General features: G+C 45.1%; 1 protein-coding gene across 1 annotated transcript in view; it reads left to right on the top strand.

The window, feature by feature from the left end:
• Window positions 1–857: 857 nt before the first annotated feature.
• PCDH17 (protocadherin 17) overlaps window positions 858–20,356 on the top strand; it is a 139,775-nt gene continuing 120,276 nt past the window's right edge. The window contains exons 1-2 of the mRNA XM_029056423.2: window positions 858–2,103; window positions 2,206–3,700. Coding sequence (XP_028912256.1) covers window positions 863–2,103; window positions 2,206–3,700 — 2,736 coding nt within the window. The 5' untranslated portion in view covers window positions 858–862. The remainder of the gene's footprint in view (window positions 2,104–2,205; window positions 3,701–20,356) is intronic.

Raw genomic sequence — 20,356 nt, forward strand, 5'->3', positions numbered from 1 at the left:
GGCTGCTTAGAGACACACCTCCCCCACGCCACCCAGCCTCCCCGCCCTCCCTCCCCTCTATTTTTAATAGTATTTCGGAGACGGCGTGTGCGAGTAGGTTTCCAGCACACTGGTGGGGCAGAGAGCCGTCTGCGGATTAAGGGGGAAGGAAGGAAAAACCCCCAACCCATTATCCTCCCACCCCGAGAGGATTTTCTTCTTATCCGTCTCCGCATCGCTGAAGTTTGTGCCGTCCGAAGTGGCGGGGATTTTCCCCTCTCTCTCTCTCTGCCTGTCCATCCGTCTAGACGGGGGAGACCAGCTAGCCAGCTCTCGGCCGTGTTTCGCCCCCGCGACCCCAGCCCCCCGCCCCGCTTCTGCAGCTGCTTTCTCGTTCGGCGCTCGACCTGTGGGCTACGGTCCATTTGCTGCTTCTCTCCCTGTGCAGATGCTGAAGAAGATCAACAGGTTCGCGGAACTTGGAGCGAGATAAGAAGGGCGGAAAGGAGGCGGCGGCTCGAGAGAGGCGGACGGCGTCTCCTCCCCCGGCTCCGTTTACACGCACACACACACACACAGACCCCGAGACCCAGAGAGACAGGGCGAGGCAGAGGCGCGCCAGCCATCGAGCTCGGCCTTGGGCGGGGGCTGCCGGCAGGACCTCCCGCCCCGACCCCTCGGGCCGGCGGCTGTCGAGGTCGCCTCGGAGCCGGGCCAGGGCCAGGGCCAGGGCCAAGGGCCGCCGACTGTGCCGCGCTCGCCTCGGCGCCGCCCCTGCCCCTGCCCCGGCGGTTGCGGCTGCCCCGGCTCCCGCCCCCGCTCCGGCTCCCGCCCCGGCTCCCGCCCCCGCTCCCGGCTCCCGCCCCCAGCCCGGCCGCCCGGGATGTACCTGTGGCTCGGCTGCTGCTTCCTCCTGTGGGCCCCGGCCCTGCCGCTGAAGAACCTCAACTACTCGGTGCCCGAGGAGCAGGGGGCGGGCACGGTGATCGGCGACATCGGGCGGGACGCGCGCCTGCAGGCCGGCTCTCCGGCCCCGGAGCGGGGGACCGGGTCGGGCGGCGGGCCGGGGCGCGGGCGGCCGGGCAGCTACCGCGTCCTGGAGAACTCGGCCCCGCACCTGCTGGACGTGGACGGCGAGAGCGGGCTGCTGTACACCAAGCAGCGCATCGACCGCGAGGCCCTGTGCCGCCACAGCGCCAAGTGCCAGCTGTCCCTGGAGGTCTTCGCCCACGACCAGGAGATCTGCATGATCAAGGTGGAGGTCCAGGACGTCAACGACAACGCGCCCGCCTTCCCCGCCGACCAGATGGACGTGGACATCTCGGAGAACGCGGCCCCGGGCACCCGCTTCCCGCTGACCGGCGCCCGCGACCCCGACGCGGGGGCCAACGGGCTGCGCACCTACCTGCTGAGCCGCGACGACCACGGCCTCTTCGCCCTGGACGTCAAGGCCCGCGGCGACGGCTCCAAGTTCCCGGAGCTGGTGGTGCAGAAGGCGCTGGACCGCGAGGAGCAGAGCCACCACACGCTGGAGCTGACGGCCCTGGACGGCGGGGACCCGCCGCGCTCGGCCACGGTGCGGGTGGACGTCAAGGTGGTGGACTCCAACGACAACAGCCCCGTCTTCGAGGCGCCCTCCTACCTGGTGGAGCTGCCGGAGAACGCGCCCCTGGGCACCGTGGTCATCGACCTCAACGCCACCGACGCCGACGAGGGCGCCAACGGCCAGGTGCTCTACTCGTTCGGCGGCACGGCGCCCGAGCGGGTGCGGGACCTCTTCTCCATCGACCCGCAGAGCGGGCTCATCCGCGTCAAGGGCGGGCTGGACTTCGAGGAGAGCGGGCTGCTGGAGATCGACGTGCAGGCGCGGGACCTGGGGCCCAACCCCATCCCGGCGCACTGCAAGGTGGCCGTGCGGCTCATCGACCGCAACGACAACGCGCCGTCCATCGGCTTCGTGTCGGTGCGCCAAGGGGCGCTGAGCGAGGCCGCCCCGCCGGGCACCGTCATCGCCCTGGTGCGGGTGACGGACCGCGACTCGGGCCGCAACGGGCAGCTGCAGTGCCGCGTCCTGGGAGGCGGAGGCGGAGGCGGAGGCGGAGGAGCAGGCGGAGGAGGAGGAGCAGCAGCAGGCGGAGCGGGAGCGGGAGCGGGAGGAGGAGGAGGAGGAGGCCTGGGCCCGGGCCTGGGCCTAGGACCCGGCGGCCCCGGCGGCGGCAGCGGCGGCGTCCCCTTCAAGCTGGAGGAGAACTACGACAACTTTTACACCGTGGTGACCGACCGGCCCCTCGACCGCGAGGCCCAGGACGAGTACAACGTGACCATCGTGGCCCGCGACGGCGGCTCGCCCCCGCTCAACTCCACCAAGTCCTTCGCCGTGAAGATCCTCGACGAGAACGACAACCCGCCGCGCTTCACCAAGGGCCTCTACGTGCTGCAGGTCCACGAGAACAACATCCCCGGCGAGTACCTGGGCTCCGTGCTGGCGCAGGACCCCGACCTGGGCCAGAACGGCACGGTGTCCTACTCCATCCTGCCGTCGCGGGTGGGCGACGTGTCCATCTACACCTACGTGTCCGTCAACCCCACCAACGGCGCCATCTACGCGCTGCGCTCCTTCAACTACGAGCAGACGCGGGCCTTCGAGTTCAAGGTGCTGGCGCAGGACTCGGGCGCCCCGGCGCACCTGGAGAGCAACGCCACGGTGCGGGTGTCGGTGCTGGACGTCAACGACAACGCGCCGGTCATCGTGCTGCCCGCCCTGCAGAACGACACGGCCGAGCTGCAGGTGCCGCGCGGGGCGGGCCCGGGCTACCTGGTGGGCACGGTAAGGGCCCTGGACAGCGACGCGGGCGAGAGCGGCCGGCTGACCTACGAGATCGTCGACGGCAACGACGGCGGCCTGTTCGACCTGGACGCGGCCAGCGGGGAGCTCCGCGCCCTGGGCCCCTTCTGGGGCGGCGCCGGGGCCGGGCCGGGGGCCGGGGCCGGGCCCGGGGCCGGGGCCGAGCCCGTGGAGCTGGTCGTCCGGGTCAGCGACCACGGCCGGCCCGCCCTGTCGGCCGTCGCCCGCCTGCTGGTCCGCAATGCCGCCGCCGCCGCCGCCTCCGCCTCCGCCGCCGCCGGGGCCTCGCCCGCCGAGGGGGTGCCCCGCGGGCCCGGCCCGGCCCGCCGCTGGGACGTGTCCCTGCCGCTCATCGCCACGCTGGGCGCCGTCTCCCTGCTGCTCCTCGCCGCCATGGTCACCATCGCCGTCCGCTGCCGCCGCCAGAACAAGGAGATCCGCACCTACAACTGCCGCGTGGCCGAGTACGGGCACCCGCAGCTCGGGGGCGGCGGCGGCGGCGGGGCCGGCGGGGGCGGCGGCGGGGCCGGCGGCGGGGGCGGCGGGGCCGGCGGCAGGGGCAAGAAGAAGAAGCTCAGCAAGAACGACATCATGCTGGTGCCCAGCGAGGGGGAGGAGCGCCACGCCGTCAACGTCATGAACGTGGTCAGCGGGCCCTCCCTGCCCGCCTCGCCCATCTACTTCGACTACCAGACCCGCCTGCCCCTCAGCTCGCCCAGGTCCGAGCTCATGTACCTCAAGCCCGCCTCCAACAGCCTCACCGTCCCGCAGGGCCACGGCCTGGGCGGAGGGGGCGGGGGCGGCTGCCACGCCGCCTTCCCCGGCCAGGGGCCCAACGCCAACGACACCCCCGCCGCCAGGATGTCCATCATTCAGGTAGGGCGGTGGGAGCGACACCCCCACACCGGCGGGGGTGGGGTGGGGTGGGGGGGGACCCGAGGGACCCGACGGACGGAGGGAGGGAGGGAGAGAGGGAGGGAGGAAGGAAGGCCCGCCTGGCCTGGCCCGTCCTGGCCTGGCCCGTCCTGGCCTGGCCGGTCCTGCTCTGGCCCGTCCTGGCCTGGCCGGTCCTGCTCTGGCCCGTCCTGGCCCGTCCTTGCCCGTCCTGGCCGGTCCTGACCTCGGCCGGTGACCCCGCTTTCGCTCCCCGGTCAGGGCCCGGACTGCCTCCAAGCAACTCGCTCGCTTCCTCCCTCATCCCAAAGCTTCACACCTTTGACAGATCCCCGAATTCATCTGCTGTGTATGTGTGTGTGTGTGTGTGGCTGGGTTCTTTTCTCTTCAGCCAATGAGGGCGGGTTAGACTCTTCCCCCTTTGAAGGCCACCAGGAGGGAAACAGACGGCAAGTGCGCTGCAAGATTTAGAAGTTCTCGTGAAGCCCAAAAAACCCAAACAACGCCCCCCCACCCCCAAAAAGGAAACTAACCAAAGACCCGTCAGACCTCCCGTAATAATAATAATAATAATGTTGGTGTTTGTTAAGCGCCTACTCTGTGCAGAGCACTGTGCTAAGCGCTGGGGCCGATACAGGGTCATCAGGTTGTCCTACGTTAGACTCACAGTCTTAATCCCCATTTTACAGATGAGGTAACTGAGGCACAGGGAAGTTGAGTGACTTGCCCACAGTGGTTTTCACGGAGAGGACTAGGCGCTCTTTTGTCAAAGGACGTTTAAAAAGAAAAAAGAAAAACCCCACACGTGGATCGAATGTCATCAACAGTTGGAGCTGAGAGAGAAACCCTGAGGACAGTTTAGTCTCCCTCTCTCCACACAGCTGTACAGTCCACGCTCTTAATACGGTGCTCTGCACATAGTAAGCGCTCAGGAAATACGATTGAATGAATGAGTGAAGCGACTCGCAAAAGTTCGGGTGAATCCCGGCCGACTCTAGGTGACGACTCTCAGCCGAAGCGAAATGGGCTGTTTTTGTCTGGGCCCGTGCTGGGCTTTTCCGAGTCAGGGAGTGGGTGGGCATCGGCAGGGGCAGAGACCCATTTTCCATGCCCCGGTCATGGAATGCACTGGAAGGGCTTGCGCGCTAAGTGCTTCATGGTCCAAAAGGAAAATCGGAGTCCACGGATGCTAACATCTGCCATATTTTCATCCCGGGCCACGTTGTTGAAGTTTGCAGCCCGCTTTAAGAGGTAGAGAGAATTGAAGCTTAGAGCAAATGGCGAGCGTCCGATAGAGACAGAATTCCAAACGTTGATGGTGCTCACTATAGTGCTCTGTGCACACTGAGCGCTCAGTCAGTACGATCGCCCGTTGACCCAGCGGAGGCGGGTAGCTTGGTCACTTCAGGAAATCGGTCCCTCTTGGAGGTCCCCGTTTCCCAACCTTCATAGGTTGGGTCTCAGACATAATTTTCTTTTCCGCATCGGGTCAGTTTGTCGTTTCCAGTTGGTTCAGGTGAGCCATAGATGGTATGGGGAAAAGCGACCTTACAAAAGGGGTCACTTCCAGAAGGTGCTTAGGTTAGGACCAAGCGAAAAGACTTTGATGTAGAATTCATGCTTAAAAAGATGAGCCCTTTTTAATGCACTTTTTCGAAAAGCTTCCTCTTAAATTGCATCGATCAAAGAAGTTAACTTCTTTGGCAAGTGACAAGTGTAACAAGGACTCCAAACTTTTCCTCCCACCCTGTAATGTCTGCCTAAATGAACTTAATCCTTGCGCCGAGGCTACTGAAGGGTAACTCATCAACTGTAATTTTAAAGCCCAGTGGTTTCAAGTCACTTTTGCAGTGTTTATGTGATGACATCAATTGTGATTTTTTTTTTAAGATCTGCCTAAAGGAAGATGAGGAAATTCATTCATTCGTTCAGTCATATTTATCGAGCACTTCCTCTGTGCTAGAAGCACCTTCCTAAGCACCTCCTCCCTTAAAAATGTATTTAGTGGTTTCTGTGATGACAACAGAAGTTTAGTTTATGATACGATCTGTCTAGAGAGGTACCTAGACACTCTGCTTATATAAGCTAGGCAGCTGATCTCTCTAGACAGACCATATCACCTTGCTTAGAGGCAAGGTGTACATACAGGCTTTCAAATATTTAGCCATGACAATTTGCAAGGTTCCACAGTGGGGCTAATGCCGCGGCCTTTAGTCTCAAACTCTCTTCCTTTAAATTCCTGTTTAGATACGAGCGAAAAATGAAGTACAACAGTAGAAACCAGAACAAACCAGCATCCTGCTTCATTTGTCCCATTACTTAGGCTCTGAGTTAAAGGACAGAAGGCTTAGGGGAGCAGCCGCAGAGTCTTGTTTGGGACTGACCGGCAGAGAGTTTGGTTAAACTTTTTGATTGTTTGTTTTTCCCCCTCAAAATCACCAATCATTAAGATTTTCCCCCTCAAAATCACCAGTCATTAAAATTGCGAATCTAGTTTCTCTGCTTAGAGAGATAAAAAGTATATTGCTGTGAAGTCTCCTTGAATCTCTGTTTCCACGGTAAATGAAATCTGGAAGATAAATGCATATATTTAAGCTTCTCTTTAAATTTAATCAGGGTAAATGCAGAGCTACGGTGAGAAATCCGTAAATAAACCTCACGCTCTAACAAAATAACCCGAGGAAGTTTAGCACGTATTAAGAGTTGATTTAGAGGAGGTGAGTTGTGTCATTTTCTTATCATGGAGTTTAGAAAAAGGATGCGGATTTTACAGTTATGAAGACATTCAGAGCAAGAAATGTGGAACTTTTTGTGCTAATGGGATAAATGCAGGTATTGAATCTAGCTATGAAGAATCAAATTTAGCGATGCATCAATGAGATAAGACACTGTCACCATCTCTGTTAAGACCTGTTGGAGTTCATCCAATTACTTTAAGGTCACGAAAACAAATGTAGGTAAACAGATGCAAATAATCAGCACTGTATCCTTCCTATGAAATTTCTCACAAGTGTGTGACTTAAATGGGAAACAGATGTAAGGAAATTAGTTTAAAAAGCCCTACTAAAGTTAATGCTGAGACCAATCCGTAGTCTGAGCTACATTCACATCTGAGATCCTTGTAATTATGTAAAGAGAGAAGGTGGAAAGGTTAGCTTTTATGATGGCTAGCTGAGGGCATGGTAGGCAAGGAAGTTGCTGAATCTGTGGAGATAATTTTAAAAATGGAAAGGCAAGCTCGGGGCTCTTGAGTTTCTATGCTAGAGCTAGGATTCCAGGAACCTGACATTTAAAATAGAACACAGATTATTTCAAAGACAGGTAGACATTTGCCGCTCCTCCTCCTCACAGAATTATTGTGTCTCAGAGCAACTTCTCCATTTGCCCCATACTTTTGAAAGCTGTAGTGCTTCAGCCTTCAGGGTTGTTGTTTTGTGTTTTTTTTCCAGCAAGTGTAGTGTGCCCTCAGAGAAGGAAATATGCTTGTGACGACAGTATGAAGTAAATATATATAAAAGCAAAAACGTATTCTACTTCAGCATTTAAAACTTTAATAACTCACACTGATTGGCTCTTGGGTCTTTCCTGCAGGGACAGAGCATCTCCTCATGTGTGTTGAAGGTCTTCAATCAATCAGTGGCATTCATTGAGGGCTGACTGTGTGCAGGGTGCTGTCCTAATGACTTTTCTAAGGCCTTCTGCACAAAATACGGGGAATCGTGTGGCATTCCACTGGGGTACTCATAAATCTTCTTCCCTTTTAAGAAATGGCTTTGTGATGGTAGATGGTTACAGGGTGAGGCTCTGATTATGCAGGTCGTTGATAGTTGCAAATTATAATCTTGCGATTTTCGCGGTGCTCTGGTTAGGTGGGAATAGGACCCTTTTGAAAAGCACCAGTTGATGGAGTCACTGTCAGTTTGTAAGGCTAATGGGGGCTTGCCTGGGCTCTGAGACTCGCGGAGGCTTTGAGTTTTCACTGCTACTGACCCATCGCTGCTGCAGCATTCCTAATATTTCCATCTTTGACCTGTCACAATGGTTTCCTGCCACAGATTCAGACCACAATGCCCCTACAGGTCACCTGCAGTGGCTTCATTCTTGAGCAATCTCTAAACGTTTTCAGAAATAAACAATGTGCACGTTGGGGCTGTTTCTGATCTGGTTGATGAAATTCTACTGTATTGTCTCAAGGATTTAGTACAGTGTTATGCATATAGTCAGAGCATCGTGTATGCAGTTGATTTTCCTCTAGGCACTAACTCACACGTGCACAGAACTTCATATAAAATGTCATCACAACTGAAATGTTGCTTTTAGGTATGGTATTTTCTTTTGGGAGGTTTGCGAAAAGGGGAATGGAAAATACCTCCCGTGCAGTCTGATGAGAGGTTTATCTAATACAGTACTACAGTCCAAGGGCGTCAGCACAAGTGACCCAAAGTTATTTGGGATGCTAGTGAACTGATATTGAAAAATGAAGTCAAGAAGAAGAAAGCCGGCTTAATTTAAATCCCCCTCGGCCACAGAAGTACTTGGAGCTCTTTGGAGGAAAAGCATCAGATACATTCACCTGAGGGCATTCACATTCTAATAATTGCTTCAGCGGTGAATTTTTTTTCCTCCACTTGATCCCGAGACTTGTTTACAGCAAGTGTTTGTTTAATTAAATTCAGCACAATTGAAATAGGGAATTGATAAAGTGTGGGAATAAAAATACTTGAAAAATTAAAAACATATGTGTCTAAATTTCACTTCTAAACATGCTACTTGATAGATGACTGTTGGTATGACAGACTTCTTTTTTTAAATTAACTGCAGAATCCTCATGTGTAAGATACCTGGGCGACATTTTGCCTGCTGACCTCTGTTAACCCCCAATGATAATTCGTCAATGTTTCTAATAAAAGAAGAAATGCTCTTTGAATTTGACTTCATTGTATAGCACTTCAGTCCGTTCCATTACATTCATTCATTTATTCAATTGTATTTATTGAGTGCTTACTCTGTGCAGAGCACTGTACTGAGCACTTGGAAAGCCCAATACAGCAATAAAGAGAGTCCCTGCTCACAATGGGCTAATGTGTAAGTTCACTCTTGGCAATGAGAATTCAATATAAAATATTTGTTACTGAATGGAAAGGGCTTCAGGCTCTGCAAAGATACTTTTCAATATTTGCTAAACAGCAGATTACTCGCTGCCATCATAAAAGTCTCAAAGAGTTTTCACTCTTTTACCAGATATTTGGCAACAGTCTTTTTTGCGTTTCATGTCTACAAAATAAGCCATGCTATACTTTAGTTACTGCCATTAAAAAATTATATAGTTACCTGAGATCTATTTTTTTTTGTATTACAACTGAATATAAAAGTAGCATCCAGTCACAAAAACAATTTAGAGAATCTTAACATTGATGAAACTTGTAATGTATTAGTTGAACTGCTGCCCAGTTCAACTAATGGTAGAATGGTACTATGGTATTATGGTAGAGTTTTGAAGCTTTTATTTTTAGAGAAAAGAAAACTTTGCATTGATTTGTTGACAGATGACAAACCTTCGTCCATTCTCATGCTTTGACCATTTCAGTCTTACCATAACAGGAAGCCTGGAATTTAAAAAATTTTTTTTTTTTTTAAAGAAAAAACATTTGGGGACTCTATATTTGGGGGCATTTAAAAAGTTACTTATTTCTGGACTAGCTAGAGAATTGTCAAATAAGTTAAATCTGCTTTATTATGGAATCCCAGGTAGTGCCTGGAAACGTACAGTAAAATCAGTCAAATGTGTTAAGTGCTTACTGTGTGCAGAGCACTCTACTAAGTGCTCGGCAGAGTACAGTAAAATAAAGTTTGTAGATCTGTTCCTTGCTCACAACAAGCTAACAAAATTCTCAAGAAGAGATGCGTGTGTGTTTGTGTCGTTTTCTTTGAAGAACTCTTTGGGAATGATACTAATTAAGGGAGGTTCGGCTCAAGGAAGGGATAAAGTTCTAGACTTGGGCTCCTGCCAATTAGGAGATAGAACTTCGTTCCTTAGAAGGGTTTACAACTTCTTCAATACACTCAATAGTAGGTAAATTCTTACAAATGCGCTTGTTAATTATGATGTTAGTTATTGCATTATAATGCATTCCCTGCTGTAATAGTGTTGTTTAATAAACCCCACAGGGTGCTGCCTACAAGTCATATTTTACCAAGGTCACAAGGGAAATGTTATTTTTTTTTCCTGTTGAATTCCTTCAACCATTGGCCTTACTTATGACCGGTTAGCATAAAAGATGAGTTTGGCCTGTCATTTTGGAAGATAGATGTCTTGTTTTCTCTCATTTAAAGTTCATCAGTCCTACACTGATCTGCTGTCAGTCTACTTTAGTAAAGGTGATATGGATAAGTGTCTCCTTCAGCTGAATGCTGCATTTTACAGTTAGTCGTAGCTCTTACCGGTGGCTTTGACATTAATCAGTCGCTGGCCTCTGGTTACTGAAAATACATTGTCTTTAACAGAGAAGTTCTTCTTAATTACAGCAGCATTACATGTTGCAACTAAACAGACGATTTTCCTCAGCTTGCCCAGCGAGAGTCTCAAATCCGGTAACGTCAAGGTAAAAGCAAGGGATTGTTCCAAAATGAAAATACATAATTCCATCTCTGTGGGTGGCATCACTTACTGGTGCATTCTCATTTCTTTCAGTCATAGATGTGTGAAATTAATTTCAGACAGTGTTTCAAAAAATCATTGCTCTATATGTGACACACTTAGAATTGCCTTTTCTAGTCCTAGTGACACTCTGATTACTAGTATTTGCAGTCCTTGCCCTGGATGCCTTCCAGGCAGTTTTATTGTATTGAAATGACTCTTAGAGTTCATTGAGTATCAAGCATAACATTGCTGACTATGACTGGCACGTTTGCATATAATTATTCAAAAAAAATCAGGCAGTTAAACTGCATAATTGTGGGAAAAGGAATCATAACAATAAAAGACCATTTAAGTTAACAAGCTTTGTGATCAAAGGATAAATACAGGTTGGATAAATGAGTTTCTGGTTGTAACTAATCTACATAAATAAGCTGGTCTGATTAGAGGGAAAGGAATACATTAAAATAATTTATAAAAGTATTCAAAGCAGTTTTCATCATTTTTCATTTTATTATGATTTTTCCCCCTGCGATTGTGATCCTTCTATTTAAGAGAGTGTGAAAGTGTTCTTTGGGCTTTTTTGTTGCTAATTAGTACCTTTGACAATAAAGCAAAATATAAAATAAAATGAAAGGTAAATAAAAGTTTCATACCACTGAGTTTTGGAAGACGTTAGGGTGTATTAAATACACTTATCAGCTGTACATTTTCAGTGTATTTTTGATTGAGGTTAAATTAAAAATAGTGAAGAGACTAAATTGTATTTGCTGAAAAGAGCTATTCTAGTATTTGAAAGTAGAAACGTTAAGAATCAACTTCAAGTCCTCAACTCTGTCCACTCTTCGCTTTCTTTTGAGATACATCCCATTTTTAACATCCTAGGGGTGTACCTCTGACAATAGGTTTATAAAAAGTAAAGAATGACCTCCTCATAATTTTGAAATAATTAAATGTGCACTTGATCATTTCTGTGTATTTTTCTAAATTGCCATCATGGGGATAACGATTTTCAGTTTTTAAACGAACATTTCTTCTTTTTTTATAACAGCTATGTGGTTTCTGTTACTTTTCTTCAGTTTGTCTAGATGTATTTCAAAAGGATGATTGAAACACGGCATAGTCAGTTTATTTTCTTATAGTATTTTTTATCTGAATCATGACTGATAGCTAAGAAGCCATTCCTAAATAGTTTCATTTCGACTAGCTAGTCAATAAAACATCCCTTGTATACAGTGTATAGAATGTATTAATACCTGTACATTGTATTAAATGTATACAGTTAGGAAAGGTCCTGAATTTCAATATTTTAATTCTCTAAAAGAAGAAAGCAGGCCATTTAGAAAAAACTAGGATTGTCAAAGAGAAGAAATATTTGTTTTCTAAATTAATGCTAAATTAACTCAACCTGTTGAATTCCTGAGGAAAGCCATTGGCATTCTAACCTTATTCAGATCAGGTCAATTTATATCCCAGTTTAAAACTGTCCTTATTCTGAACAGTTCTGTTTCTTTCCACCAGTGCCTCCCTCCAAATCATTCGATCTTTGCCAGAGATGTTAATTTCATTGTGTTTCTAACTGCATCCTGTAATAGCCTTAGAAATAATTGAATATTTGTTAGTTTATGCTGTTTTGAAAAACACTTGCGTAATTTGATATGCAGATTTGGATATCACAAAAACAATCCTGCTTTGGTTATCATGAACAAGATTATCCCGCATCAGATGTTAAACTCTCCAGTGTGTCTACCCTTTACTGTCCTGTTATTGTAGAGCCAATGATAATAAAATGTAGTGTAATTTAAAATACACTGTAAATAATTACATAAAAACAGTTTTTAAAATTTATATCTAGAAATATTAGAAATTGTTTACATATCTAAAATATCCATAGGCCAAATAAATAAAATGGAAGAGAAGCAGTTTTGTTTTTGTTTTTTAGATGTCTACAACTCAAATGTGAATGGGCTGCTACTTAAAAGTGCACTTTTATTGTAGTTCTTTGCATACATTATCGACCTAAAGAGACCCTCTAAACCACATACCCCTTTGCATTCATGAAGATACAGGTCACTACTTAAATGGGTGAAAACTGTTTGTTTATTTATTAATTATTCTCTATAGGTCCAGACTTGTCTTTGGTCTGCTTTTAAAATTTTGCTACAGTTTGGTTTTAGAACTAGTAAAGTATCTTAGACATTACTGATTTTTATTAATTCGTGTTTTGGTCGCTGGTATTAACCCTGAACATTATTGTAATATAAAGTGTATTGTATGGTGAACCACGGCATTAAGTGCTTATGCATGCATTTAAGTGTACGTACAGTATACGTTCTGTATTTCAAACTGATTGTCATGATCCTTCACAGCCTGATAATTTCACCACGTATCGAATCCCAGCTCTGCCACTTGTTAGCTGTGTGACTGTGGGCAAGTCACCTAACTTCTCTGTGCCTCAGTTCCCTCATCTGTAAAATGGGGATCAACTGTGAGTCTCATGTGGGACAACCTGATTACCCTGTATCTACCCCAGCGCTTAGAACAGTGCTCTGCACATAGTAAGCGCTTAACAAATAACAACATTATCATTATTATTATTATTTTTAAAGTACCTTCCATTTTGAATTTTGGCAGTTGCAATTGTATCAATTATCAGCTAAATTTCCATATCCTGATCTTTTCAATAAGGATGTTGTTTAGGCTTGGCCGGAGTTAAAGGAGGAAATAGAAATGTTTCCTATAAAATAATGTTATAAAACGTTAAGAATTTTAACGTGCAAAACCTACATTAAATAGGGGTTATTCCTGGCACCTATTATTGTTTGCAATAATATTAGATAAGCAGATATCAGTTAATGAGTGAATAAACTCATATTGAGAAGCTGGAGAAGAATATTTAAAGGAAATTTATTTTGTTCAGATTTGAATTTTGGAGAGTATTTTATAATCAAGACAATTACGCAGTCATTTGGGTTAGAATGCATGCCCAGTTCCCCATCTCTAAAAACCCAATTTGTTACCACCTGTGGCTATTTCTATTAAAAAAAAAAAACAGAAACATAATTACTATGAGTCTCAGCAGTCGAAGAGTAAATTTTTGCAATTACAATTCCTCCCTTGGGCAGATGTGTGAAAATGGTAGATTAATTCCTGCCAGGATCTGCCGGTTCCTTGTGCAGATTTGGGGTTTTTAGTAATTTGGTGTAGCCTATTCGTTATACTGGCATGGTTTACTATGTAGCAGGTTTGCAAGTGTCTCTACAGTCAATCCACAGAAACAAAGCCACAAACCAGTCTTATGAAATCTTTGGTATATTGTCTCAGCTAAAGAGCAGATGGTTTTTTTTTTTTATATCTTCCTCCCATTGTAGCCTTTGGATTTAAAGTAAAAGTTAGACTGGTCCATTTGCCATTTTGCCAGGGTAGCAAATGGTGCAGCAGTTTGCTAACTCTTAATCTTTGGATATAGAAAAGCCCCAACACACTTCAGAAGCATATGATAGAGTGGCATATTTGGCATCTGGGCATGTCCCCTTCTAGGCTGTAAACTCATCGTGGGCAGGAGACGTTTCTACCAACTCTGTTGTATTGTACTCTTCCCAGCCCTTAGCACAGTGCTCTGCACACAGTAAGTGCTTAATAAAGTGCTTAATTGATCGATTCCATTCTTTTTGTCATTTCTAAAAATATATGTATGTATATAATCTGAAGGGGAAAAAAACTTTCTATATATATGAGGATTTTAATCAAACACTGACTTGGTTAAAAAAAAATCAACTGTTACTTTTCCATTTCTGAAATGGGTTTCCTAAGTGCAGGAAAGGCAGAAATGATATTTTAAAGGCAGAACAAAGTATCATCTCAAACAGAATGGTGCAGCAGTAGAATTTCAGGAGCTGATGGTACCAGGTAGGTTAGCCCTGGCATACAGCAAAGCAGAAAAAATAGTTTTCCTTAAAAGCATTAGGAAAATCACAAACCTGAATACAAGTTGGAAAGTGTCACCTGTTAGTGTTTTCTGTCACATCTGCACTACTAGTTAGCATCAAACAATCAATCCGTCAATTGTATTTGTTGTGTCCTGACTGTGGGTAGGGCACTGAACTAAATTCTTGGAAGAGTACAATATAACAGATATGGTAGACACGTTCCCTCCCCACAAGGAGTTTACAGTTTAGAGGCGAAGATGAAATAGTGGATGTGACAGTACTTCTGAAAAAATTTTTTTAAAAAGTTAAATCTAAAGTATTACTATTTCTTTTATTATCCACTATCATTTGTAAACATGTAAGGCAACTACACTTATGTAATGAAGTCACAATTTCAGTTTTTTCATGGAACAGGTTACTACTTGATATGCTTCTTTGGTTTACATTTCAGTCGGGTTTCCCTGGGTAGCTTCAGGGAAGCTATTTAATTGTATCACAGATTAATTTAAATGGAAGCCTAGAAAATCTCAGGCTATGTATTTTTTTCCTTGTTGATTGTGGGAAGACAGAATCATTAAGCTGTAAGCCTGTCAATGGGCAGGGATTGTCTCTATCTGTTGCCGAATTGTACATTCCAAGCGCTTAGTAGTGCTCTGCACACAGTAAGTGCTCAATAAATACTGTTGAATGAATTAAGCAAAGCCTGGAAGAAATGGTGACCATAACATGTCATCAAGAAGTGATTCACCCAAGGCACTCATTGCAAATGAGAACCCTCTTACTATTGGGTGTTTTATCCTGTGCAGTCCGTCAGTAGTGTTTTTTAAGTGCTTACTCAATGTAGAGCCCTGTACTCAGCATTTGAGGGAGTACAGTGCAACAACATACAGCATACAATAGAGACGTAGCTATCAACGCAGATATAAATACTTCTCCCCAGGAGAGCCTGTCATTGTGGACCTTGTCGTCATCATTATCATCATCATCATCTGAAAGCACTCGGTATGTAACTCAGTATGTTCCAGGAGCTGAACAAAGTGAAATACAGTTATTTATAAATTGCCTTCTGTATGTCTTTAGTCTAAAAAAAGCATGAGTTTTGGATTAGGGCTTTCATGGTTTGAAATAATAAAAAAAAAACGGTGTAGCCGAACACCCTCCCTCTCCTATCAACTAGGAATAATTCCCTGCACTGTGAGGTGGTTGTGGGCAGGGAATATGTCTGATGTTATATTGTACTTTCCCAAGAGCTTAGTACAGTGCTTTGCACACAGTAAGTGCTCAATACATATGATTATTATTATTAATAAATAAACAATTTATTCTGATTCGTACATGACAAATGATCCTGTAGTAGGATTTTGTATTGAACCTTTTTGTGCTCTAGTCTTCAAATGTGGGAGTATTAAGAAAAAAATATTAAATGAAATTATGCCGGACAGGCATACTTTTTTTTTCTGTGTCTGCTTATTGTAAAAGTAGTATTTTGCAAGTTCCTTACTGTTTATTATTTGGAAAATGTATTGAGAAAGGTGTAAACTGAAATGATGGTAAATTTGGAGAAGCAGGGTGCCCTTGTGGAAAGATCATGGACCAATGAATCAGAAGGATCTAGGTTCTAATCCCGGCTCCACCACTTGTCTGCTATGTGACCTTGGGTAAGTCATTTAACTTTCCCATGTCTCAGTTACATTACCTGTACAATGTGAATAAAGACTGTAAGCCCCATGCCGGAGATTGATGGTGTCCAACCTGATAAGCGCTTAACAAATACCATTAAAAAAAAAAAGGGCAGTCAAAACTTTGCTTAAATTTTAAAAAATATATATGTAACTAATTCTTAAAATACAAATATATTCAATTATAAATATTATAGCACCAAAAAGACAAAAATCTTCTATCCAAGTATGACTGTGATTATTAAGTTTTTTAATAAGGTACGTTGTTACATTTGAAACCCCAAATCCCTTCATTTGCTATACAAAGGCAATATTTATAGAAGACTTTACTAGATGCTTTCCGCACTGTCAAAGATGATCACATGGAAGATTTCAGATATTTCTTTTCTCTTCAGTGTAATTATACGAGATAGCTTGCTCTAGTTGATGGTGTTACATGTATGCCTCTGTGGCGGTAAACCCACTTTAGTTATGTTCCTATCCTCACCTTATAAACTACCTATATAACTTTGGACCTTCCTTTCTTTTGGAACTTGAACATACAGGGGAGAGATGTGGATTTGGGAAAGGAAAGAAAATCTGATCTTTTACAGGCAAATAATATAACTTTTACAAACATAAAATGGAAGTAGAACTGCCCAGTGAAGAAAGTGTTGAACTTTCAACTTCTTTCCAAACATAAGAATGTAACAAATGCTATTACCTAGTCAGACGAATAACTTAGCTTTTCCCTGCTACATGGTTAACTTTCTTTCTTGTGCATAGTGCAGCCTGCTAATCTATGTATATGCTGCAGTTACCTGAAAACTCTGAAAAGTACGTTTTTGATCAGATCCTATTTACCCTAATTCCTATCATAAATAGGAAATTACATTTTGAAACAGTATGCTCATATGTTGTTTCTTCTAGTTAGTTTAAGAGTGAACCTCAATACTGCTGCTGCCTTGGGAATTCCAGAAGCTGGATGCTAGCAGCTTCACATCACCCCCGCACCCCTCCAGGCTACCTATACTCTGGAAACTGCCTTGAAGTATCTCAGCATGACTAAAAGAGTAACTGGGTTTAGGGATGGAAAAGACCAGGATTATGTTTGTTAGTTTAATACAAATTTTCCTAATATAGATCCTGGGGCAAGGTCTGAGGAGGTGCTAGTTTATGCCTAGTGGATCCAGCATTGGCTTTTGTCAGGATAACTGGGACTTAGTCCCATCTCTGCCACAGATTTGCTATGAATTCCAGAAGCTGGATGGTAGCAGCTTCACATCACCCCCGCACCCCTCCAGGCTACCTATACTCTGGAAACTGCCTTGAAGTATCTCAGCATGACTAAAAGAGTAACTGGGTTTAGGGATGGAAAAGACCAGGATTATGTTTGTTAGTTTAATACAAATTTTCCTAATGTAGATCCTGGGGCAAGGTCTGAGGAGGTGCTAGTTTATGCCTAGTGGATCCAGCATTGGCTTTTGTCAGGATAACTGGGACTTAGTCCCATCTCTGCCACAGATTTGCTATGATGTTGAAAAGACATTTCATTTCTCCTGGCTCCCAGTTTCCCATCCGTAAATGGGGACTATAATGCTTCACTCAGGGTTCTAGAGGTAAGGTGACCAAATTCTTGTGAAGGATTTGGACATTTTTTTCTAAAATAGCTACAAAAACATAATCGCTAATTACATAATATTCTCTTGGAAGTTGTTTATGCCAAGGATCAGGTTTGCCTTGATGAGATTATGATCCATGTTTTCATTTTGGTTAGAAGAGGTTTTTCAGAAAATCACATCCTAGTCTCACACCGTCACAAGACTGGTTGTTAAATCTTTGAGCATGACTACTGAAATATGTTAAAAAGGTTCTAGTTAGGTACCCAGCTCTGCTTCCATCTGTTAATGATTGGAAAGAAGTTAGACAAGAATATTTAAGTCCTATACTGATACTGATACGTTTACAATATACTTTAGTAATCTGGATCATGTAATGCCGATATCACATATGACATCTTGTGAAGAAAGCTGATAGTGGTGTCATTTGTGAACTACTGGGAAATTTCATCGCTGAAGAAGAGTCTGTGCATTCCCTGCCTGTATGTAGAGCTTAGTGTGGATAGTCTATCAAAGCAGATTTTTGCCATTCTTCATAGTTCTAATTGCAATCGTGGTAGCCTCATTTTATTTTATTTTTTTTTTTTGGTATTTGTTAAGCATTTACTTACTATGTGCCAACACTGTCCTATGTGCTAAAATAGATACAAACTAATCACGTTGAACATAGCCCCTGTTGTCCAAATAAAGTTCACAGTTACAGACCAGGTAAATGAGGCACAGAGAAGTTCAAAGACCCTTCCAACATGACACAGCAGACAAGTGGTGGAGCCAGGATTAGAACCTAGGGACAGTGACTCCCAGGCTTGTGCTCTTTCCCCTAGGCCATTCTATTTCTCTAATGTTGTAGCAAAAACCATTTATCAATATTAATATATGCTTTACAAAGAAATACATTTACTTTATAAGTCATTTTTTCTAAGTAAAGAACATTCACCTCTGACTTTACAGACTCTGAGAAATTGTGACTACCAAATCTATGTTATTGTACTCCCCCAAGTGCTTAGTACAGTGCTCTGAACAAAATCACTCAAGAAGTACCATTGATCGATTGACTGATTAGGATCTTCTTCTTCTTATGCTTTCTACTACCACAAAGTCTAGTTATTCAAAGTGGGAACCATAATATATAATAATAATAATAATAATACTGGTATTAGTTAAGAGCTTACTGTGTGCAAAGCACTGTTCTAAGCGCTAGGGGGATACAAGGTGATCAGGTTGTCCCATGTGGGGCTCACAGTCTTAATCTCCATATGACAGATGAGGAAACTGAGGCACAGAGAAATCAAGTGACTTGCCCAGAGTCACACAGCTGACAAGTGGTGGAGCGGGGATTAGAACCCATGACCTCTGACTCCTAAGCCTGGGCTCTTTCCACTGAGCCACGCTGCTTCTCCGATATTAACTATTAACAATGCTTAACAAGTACCACAAAGAAAATAAAATAAAATGAGGCTACCACGATTGCAATTAGAACTACAAAGAAGGGCAAAACTGCTTTGATAGACTATCCACTCTAAGCTCTGCGTACAGGCAGGAAATGCACAGGCTCTTCTTCAGTGATGAAATTTCCCAGTATATGTGACAGGCATCAATTTTCTCAGAAAACAGAATCTTTGTCCATATTTGGTCAGTGTACTGGAGATTCATTCATTCAGTCGAATTTATTAAGCACTTACTCTGTGCAGAGCACTACACTAATACTAATAATAATGATGGTATTTGTTAAGCGCTTACTAAGTGCCAAGCACTGTTCTAAGAGCTGGGGTAGATGCAAGGTAATCAGGTTGTTCCATGTGGAGCTCACTGTCTCAATCCCCATTTTACAGATGAGGTAACTGAGGCACAAAGAAGTTAACTGACTGGTCTGAAGTCACACAGCTGATAAGCGGCAGAGCTGGGATTAGCACTCACAACCTCTGACTCCCAAGCCCACACTCTTTGCACTACGCCATGCTGCTACTAAGTGCTTGGGAAGTACAATACATCAACAAACAGAGACAATCCTTGCCCACAACTGGCGTACAGTCTAGAAGGGGAGAGACAGACATCAAAACAAATATACAGGCATCAGTAGCATCAGTATAAATAAACAGAATTATAGATATATACATATCATTAATAAAAATAGAATTATATATATGTACATACATCCACAAGTGCGGGGAGGCGGGGAGGGGGGGTAGAGCAAAGGGAGTGAGTCGGGGCAATGGGGAGGGGAGGAGGGGAAAGAGGAAAAGGGGGATTTATCTTGATATGTGATCATTTCCTTGTGTGTCTTGAGCTTGCTTTAATTTTAAAAGAAAATCTCTGCGCAGGGAAGATTTGACAGTAGGAGGGCCACTGATGGCCTTTGTAGATGCTGCATACATAAAGTTGTGTGACATTACATGCATGTTGGTGGACATAAATGATAAAGTAATGATCTCTTATGCACCATTTTGCAGAACTCAATGTAAGACCACCCAAACCCAAAACTTTTTTTCTGGCAGAATCCCTGACCCTGCACATTCACTCCAGAGCCTCGTATGTGCTCTCCAAGGTTCCTCCTGTCAACGTGGATGTTGCTTTTGAGGTGTGTAGGAAGGTCGGGTGTGTAAAATAAAAATAAAAAACATGAAGGGGTTGGATCTTGCATCCACATCAGATAGTGAGCACACCAGATGGAAACCAGATGATCCAGTAAGAAAACAAATGTGTGGTCTTCCTGTGTGTGCCATGAGAAGCAAAGGATTATTGACATTTGAAATGGGGGATTGTGTTAATAATAATGATGGTATTTGTTAAGCGCT

This window comes from Ornithorhynchus anatinus, chromosome 2 (assembly GCF_004115215.2).
Source record: "Ornithorhynchus anatinus isolate Pmale09 chromosome 2, mOrnAna1.pri.v4, whole genome shotgun sequence".
Lineage (NCBI taxonomy): Eukaryota > Metazoa > Chordata > Mammalia > Monotremata > Ornithorhynchidae > Ornithorhynchus > Ornithorhynchus anatinus.